The 7,559-nt window shown below is 46.1% G+C and overlaps 2 protein-coding genes across 2 annotated transcripts; one reads left to right on the forward strand and one right to left on the reverse strand.

Annotated features, from left to right (window-relative positions):
- Nucleotides 1-1,133: 1,133 nt before the first annotated feature.
- Nucleotides 1,134-4,914, forward strand: MAM_00100 (RecF/RecN/SMC; the record flags this gene model as incomplete). The annotated part of the gene is made up of 4 exons (XM_040818900.1): nucleotides 1,134-1,238; nucleotides 1,300-4,632; nucleotides 4,721-4,821; nucleotides 4,881-4,914. 4 exons carry the CDS (start codon nucleotides 1,134-1,136, stop codon nucleotides 4,912-4,914), a joined length of 3,573 nt encoding a protein of 1,190 aa, XP_040682164.1.
- Nucleotides 4,915-5,586: 672 nt separating this feature from the next.
- Nucleotides 5,587-6,024, reverse strand: MAM_00101 (ubiquinone biosynthesis protein COQ9 precursor; the record flags this gene model as incomplete). The annotated part of the gene is made up of 1 exon (XM_040818901.1): nucleotides 5,587-6,024. The coding sequence occupies one exon, from the start codon at nucleotides 6,022-6,024 to the stop codon at nucleotides 5,587-5,589; it is 438 nt and encodes a 145-aa protein (XP_040682165.1).
- Nucleotides 6,025-7,559: the final 1,535 nt, after the last annotated feature.

Genomic DNA, 7,559 nt, shown 5'->3' on the forward strand with positions numbered 1-7,559 from the left:
TCTAGCCGGCATAGAGCTAGAGCCGCCCTAGGGAGTGAAAACAGAAGCAGGCAGGGTTTTTCTTTCTATTAAAGAGTTTTCCAGGCCTAATATAAGAAGAAGATGTACTAGTTATATAGCTTTATAGCTATCTAGGGTATTTAATATATATTAGCTTAAAAGCTAAACACTAGATATTTATAACAGCAGTTATATAACAAGCTAGAGCTAGGCCGGCCTACCCCTAGGAAAGAGGCAGACGTTATACTGTGCTGAGATAGACTGCATCTCTAGAGAGGGGGGGCAATTAGAAAATAAAGAAGGCGACAGACAGCTAGGCAGGTGCAAGATAGCCTTAGCATAGAGCTAGAGGCAGGCTAGATTTATAAGAGCTGTTTGCCTCTTAGAATTACAGCTAGCTTAGAAAGTAAAAATAGCAGTAGATAGAGTTTTTCTTCTTAGTTAGAGAGTTTTCTAAGTTTAATATAAAAAGTAGATATACTAGTATATAGCTTTATAGCTATCTAGAGTAATTAAATAGCTAAGTAGCTAATTAGCTTTTTCTTAAAATAAAATTTAATTTATTAAGTCTTTCTTTTATCTTTATAATAATTACTAAAAGCTTACTTTAGCTTTTTTAATTAGTTAATAACTATAAAGTTAGTTATAAAAAGTTATTTAAAAAAAACTATAATTTTAAGCTACTTAAACTTTTAAAAAGCTAAAATAAATATCTTTAATAATAGCTTTAATTTTATTTTTATAAGTAATATTAATAAAGACTACTATAATATAAATTTAGAGTTAAAAGAGCTTAATTTAATAGAGTTATTAATTATTAAAAAAGAGCTCTTATATTAATTGTATTATTATAGGTATAACAAAAATAGAGGTCTGACAATATTATGGGGCGGCACGTTAATTGCTTATGTATTTGCCCCGCCACGCGGTTTGACACGTTAGTCGCGTCACTTTTTTATTGGCGCTGAGGACACGGCTACGCCTGTTGGCATTTAAAATGACGGAAAGCGATGCATTGCCAACGTTATTTTTGACATCCACTCTTCAACACAGCTCGCCCTCTTTCTATAAGTACACATCCACTGAGTGAACAATCATTGTTGAGCGTTTACGGGAAGCCACAGCTTGTCACAATGGCGCCGTTGAAGCGTACGAGGACGGCTGTAGATAGGGAGGACATGGGTGGAGCTCTGGGCATTCATGAGCGTGGCTATTCGCCGGCTACTGATGTCCAAACGGTAAGAGACCTATTGTTTTACTTAAGCGAAGCGAACTCATGTGCTGAAATACCATGTACAGACGAAGAGGCGTCGAGTGTCGCTCGTAGCCACCAATGATGGCACTTCGAGAAGAAAAGCTCCCGATGACGAATCAAGTTCCGAAGGAGAAGAAGACGGAGACGGGGACGGAGAAGAAGAAGAAGAAGAAGAAGAAGAAGAAGAAGAAGAAGAGGAAGAAAAAGACGACGCCCAAAATGACACCGACATACCCAACTCCCCGCCCCAAACGCAGTACGAAATTATGCGTGACGCCGGGTTTAAACATCTGGAAAACACAGAGAAAGATGATCTTCAAGCCACACAGAAACTTAAACAGCGCCCCACCAGTGTTGGTCAAAATATGGCAGCGGAAAGCGGTATTATCGAGAGCATTACCTGTTATAACTTTATGTGCCATGAGCGATTGCATGTGGAGCTTGGCCCCCTGATCAACTTCATTGTTGGCGAAAATGGCAGCGGCAAGAGCGCAGTCCTGACAGCACTGACTCTCTGCCTTGGAGGCAAGGCAAGCGACACTAATAGAGGAGGCAGCTTGAAGTCATTTGTAAAGGAAGGTCAAGATCATGGCAGCCTCGTTGTCAAAATAAAGAATGCTGGTTCGGACGCCTTCCAGCATGATCTATACGGGGATTCCATTCTTGTTGAGCGTCATTTTTCCAAGTCTGGAAGTAGTGGTTTCAAGATCAAAAATGCACAAGGCCGTATTATATCTACCAAGAAGCAAGAAGTGGACGAGATATCCGAGTGGTATGCACTTCAAATGGGCAACCCACTGACTGTGCTTTCTCAAGACAATGCCAGACAATTTCTCAACTCTGCTACTCCGGCTCAGAAATACAAATATTTCGTCTCCGGTGTCCAACTAGAACAGCTTGACAACGATTACAAAATGTCACAGGATACATTGGATAGAACAATCGTCCTGCGAGACGATTTGAGCGAGACGATTGCCCATGTCAAAAAGGAGATGGAGGACGCCCAAAGGTTAGCAGAGACTGTACAAAAGAATAACAGCCTACGAGAGAGGGCTCGACACTACCGTCATCAAGTCGTCTGGTCACAGGTTGTTGAACAGGAACAAGCGCTCGAGCGCCAAGGTGCCGAGTTGGAAGAACGAAAGCAAAGGATTCTAGAACTGGAAGAGAACTGTGCCAAGTTAACAAGCGCTCTGGATGATATCCTTGAGAGGCTTGAGCATGCAAAGGCAACACGAAACGCACTGGAGGACGAATACGGTACTATCGAGGAGTCCATCACGTTTGCAGAAAGCGTATTCACTGGCGCAAAGAAAGACTTGACAGAGCTGCACCTTGAGGAACGAGATGCCTTCACAAGGCTCAAGGCGGTCAAGGCTGAAATTGAGTCATACGAGACAAAAATTCGAGAAGAGGAGGAAAGACTCGTCGCGTCGTCTGGATCCGCTAGGGTGGAAAAGGAAGCTGAACTTGACAGAGCACAAGCCCGTGAGGCAGAACTGAATCGCCAGATCGAAGATAACACTCATCAGCTTCCAAGCTTCCAATCCAAGATTGCCGAGGCCGAGCAGACCATCAATAAACACCAGCAACTTAAGGAACAAAAACGCAGGGACATTGTGGCCGCGGAACAAGGGGTCAGGGAGCTTGAGAAGAGTACGGGGTCCATCTATGACGGGTTTGACCGCGACATCACACAACTTGTCCGAATTGTTGCAGCAGATTCTGGTTTTAGCAGCAAGCCTCTAGGGCCTCTCGGTGCCCACATCAAGTTGCTTAAGCCAGAATGGTCTGGTATCCTGGAGAAGACACTAGGCGACGCTCTGAATGCTTTTGTCGTGAGGAGCAAAAGGGACCAATCTCGTTTGTCAAGTCTGATTCGTCAGTCTAACATCAAAAGGCTTCCCCCAGTATACATTGCGTACGCAGGGCAGATTGACACGAGATCCCAAGAACCTGCCGATGAATATGATACAATCTTGCGGGTTCTGGAATTCGATGATGAACTGGTTCGGTCGCAGTTAATCATCAATAACCAGATTGAAAAAGTCATCCTCATCAAGGACCGAGTACAGGCTGAGGCCATTATGATTGACAATGGACCTCCACAGAACGTGGCTGCCTGCATATGCTTTCACGATGGAAAAGGGAAAAGGGGGCAGGGTTTGCGAATCACTCATCGAGCTGGTACAATAGGCACCAGCCCCGTGATCCCATCGGGCAGGAGACCACGAATGCAGTCCGACGCTGCTCGGCAACTAGCCATTCAAAAAGAGAATTTAAAGCAACTCGGACTCGAGCTGAGGGACTTGAATGCAGAGGAACGACATGCTACACAAGCTTTACAAAAAGCGAAGCAGGTGTTGGAAAAGAATAGAAACAACATCAAGGCGTTTGAAAACGAGCTTCGTCGAACTCAGGCTGACATGGAGAAAACAGCAGAGGAGCTGGACAATTTTGAAGGGGTGGACGATCGTCTCGATTTGCTGCGGTCTGAGCTTAATGCCAAGCGTACGGAAGAAACTCAACTTGGCAATCAATATGGCAGTCTTAAACTATCAAAGCGGGAACTCAACGCCAAAGCCGAGGAAGCTAAAAAGAAGCTCGGTGCAGCTCGGAACGAGCAAAAAGACTTTCAAGGTCGGGTCAGCAAAGCAGATGCGAAGATTCACAGCCTTGATTCAATGAGGAAAATAGCTGTCTCTAAGAAAAACGATGCGTTCGAACGAGTCGACATAGAGCGATTTGAGCTACATCGGGCAGAATTGAAACGTGACGAAAAGGCCGAACAAGTCCGGGATTTCCTTCGACAAGCAGAAGGAGTAGCGCCTGGTCGTGTACATATCCCTGAAGGCGAGGATTACCAAAGTTTAGAGAAGAAGTACGACAAAATCCAAGAACAACTGAAACAACGCGAGGCTCGGATTGGAGCATCCGATCAAGAAATTTATGATCGTGCCAACGAAGCCAGTATAAAGTATGAAAGTGTTTTGAAACAGACGCAAGATGTTGACGAAACGATAATGTTAGTGAAACGTGCCATCGAGCAGCGGCTTCACTTATGGCGGCAGTTTCAAAGACAAATCAGCGCTCGCATACGAATTCAGTTTAACTATCTCCTTAGTGAACGTGGATTTCGAGGTAACATTGACCTCGATCATCGAGGACGAAAGGTTACCATTCACATCGAGCCAGACGAAACCAGAAAAAGCTCTGCAGGCCGAAATACCAAGACACTATCTGGCGGTGAGAAGTCTTTCTCTTCAATTTGCATGCTCTTGTCAGTCTGGGAAGCGATTGGCTCCCCTATCCGGTGCCTGGACGAATTCGATGTTTTTATGGACAACGTAAACAGAGCTATCAGTACTAACATGTTGGTGAGTTGGCTCTCTCCTCTATCTCTGTTTCTGGGGCTTCCCCGAAGAATCTAACAATAGCGAAGCTAACTTGTGCACGACACGACAGGTGGATGCGGCCCGTCGATCTGTGTCACGGCAATATATATTGATCACGCCAAATGCCATTGAGGGACGAGCCAGGCTTGACAGGGACGTCAAAATTATTCGGTATGTACTTCACTACAGCTGCAAATTGAGGAGCATAAGAACTAACCACAGCATCAAAGGTTGACGGACCCTCGACAGCGCACGCTGGTCTAACTGAGCTCTTTCATTGCTCCTGATTCCGTTGAGTTGTCTGACAGTTGCATTTCTGGACTAGTATTTGCCCGCGGTGATGCGATCTCACTGCGAGAATTGACAAGAGGATAGAAAAGCCGCACCAGGGGCATGCAGATAGATGACTGCGTAAACCAGTAGTCTTTCAACAGATGTTGTACAGTATAGAATCGGCCTATATATAAAACGATAACAGATGCAAGTCAGAAGATGGAAGAGGAATTTTTTTTACATCATACCCTCATGCCTTTGCTTCTCAATACGTTCACACCTGCATTCATTGTGAAGCTACTCCAAGTCCCCAGGGCTCGAACGAAACCTCCCACAGTAATCACTTCTTCTAGCCTCCTGTCCAAGAATTTGCGTGTATCAACAAAGCCTGGCGACCTGTCGTTCGTCATGAACAGCTCGGTCGAACTAAGTACCAGAGAGAGTGAGGCTCTTTTGGTGTACCAGGAAGAATCCACCGCTCTGTCGCCAGCTAGATACCACATCTCGTCCGAGAGCATGGCAAGTTCCTTCAAAGAAGCTGGAACGTAGCTCGGTTGGGCCATTACCGCGAGTGCCTTGCAGTTATATCCTTAGTTTAAACATAATTGCGCAGCGAGAAGGAAATTTGCCAAGGAAAGAGCGTGTTAGGTCAAGGTGAGAGAATCATACCTCTTGCCACTTGTGGATAATGTCCTTGTTTGCCGCGAGTCTGGCCCACGCCAATGCAGCTATCTTGAATCCAACCCCCTGGCCCGAAATATTGTCTTCGCTCGTATCAAACAATTGTCTGCTTTTATTGGCGAGGTCTAAGCGCTGGCGGACGAGGTGAAAACGTATTAGGCTGAATACGCCATCCGACAAGGCGCTAGGGCTGATGTCGAGGTAACCAGCATCGCGCGCCCCGAGGCTCAAGGCACGGTGAGAGAAGCCGTGTTCCGGTACATGCTGATAGGCTGCTGAAAGAATAGCATTTTCCACATCGCCAAACGAATTCGCTGAGGGAGGATGCTCGTATGAGTGGAAGTTGGCTCGGACAAAGCAGGCGTTTCGAGGTGTATGCGCTAGTCGTGCGATGCGGAACAAGACCGGTCGCGTCGGCATTGTTTGCGTGGTTCCGATGGCGCCCTTTGATTGTGCAAGAAAATCACGCACGATGGGAAAAAAAGAGGAAACCTATTTCAGGCAGGGGCATGCAATATGTAGCCTTGTTTCTGCTTCTGTGTCTCGATGTCTGAAATTGGCCCGATGACATATATGGCAAATCGTGGCAGGTGAGCCTGCGCTGTGCTGCTTTATGTTCCACGTCATGGCCACACGAATGGAAGTGGGCTGCCAACGCAGATAGACTACTCCGTACTTAGTACCCTACCTACATAAGAACTTAACTACCTAGGTACTTATGCTTGAGGCTAACATCGTTCAGCGCGGGTGACCACAGATGTCTACAGAATTCAATGCTACGATTCTATTTTATTCTGCTAGGCCTCATTACCGTCCTTTCGGGAGCTCAAATGTGGTTAGGTACAGAGATGCTCGGTGGTTGTAGATAATATGCTCTGTGCTCTGTGCTCATGGCGAGCGAAGCAGCAATAACTAATCTCAGAAGAGAACTTATATTGGAACCATTCTCGGCGCATTTCGCAATGTTGAAGGGGCTGTCTTTGTCCTGTTTCTGGCCTCCGGTCACCGATTACGTCGCAATGAAATTTAGTTTAGTTTGAGCTGTTCTCTCTGCTACTGTGGGGTCGTGTGCCTCTGTGTCCCAATCAATACCGTACTCGGTCATCCACCGGACAACTGGACAGCTCCCAACAAATCCCGAGATGGGTCGTGAAGTATTTACTACCACCTAAGTACTACTTGGGTAGGTGTGCCTGTGTACTTGGGTGCCTAGAAGGTCAATTCTACTCAAGTACTTGCTCAAGTACTCACTACGTGTAGTTGTGTTGTGTACTTGAATATCTGGGCGTCTGACCACCGTGTCTGATACACCGTCATGTTTCGCCACAGGGCATCTATCGCTATACTTGACGTACTATGGAGCACTGGCAGGCACCAAACTTTTCTTTCGAATATCAGGTACCGAAGGCGTTTGAGGATGAGATGGAGTAAGAACATGCTCAGGGAGACTAACTAAGTACTAAGTACTGAGATAGGAAGTACTCAAGTAGTTTGTGCCCCTTGAAAGTTCCGAGACCAAAAAAAACGACCGTGGAGACGAGCACAATCAAGCTTGTCCAAGGAACAGTGTACCAAGTACCTACTTAAGTATATTTACTTACTTACCTAGGTAAGTACCGTATCTAGGTACTTGGGTACAAGTAGGTACCTATATACTAGAAGATTCACTGTCTTCGTATTGCCCGCACCGGTATTCCTACTTAAGTAATTACCTAGGTACTTAGGTAAGTACTTACTGCTGAGGCCTGCCTCCCCCCCCGGGGGCGGGTTTCTCCGTGGCGCTCTAGAGTCTAGACTCCCACCAGGCCTTGGTCCTTGATATGAAGTATGTACGGAGTACCGAGTATCCTGCTCTCATTTTTCCCCCGTCAATTGCACTCGCGACCTCGCTCAACAGGGCCTGCAAGTCTCAGCCACGCCTTTTCTGCCTTGTCTCCCGTCGGCAGCAACGTGCA

Source organism: Metarhizium album (assembly GCF_000804445.1).
Source record: "Metarhizium album ARSEF 1941 chromosome Unknown scaffold_1, whole genome shotgun sequence".
In the NCBI taxonomy this organism is placed as follows: domain Eukaryota; kingdom Fungi; phylum Ascomycota; class Sordariomycetes; order Hypocreales; family Clavicipitaceae; genus Metarhizium; species Metarhizium album.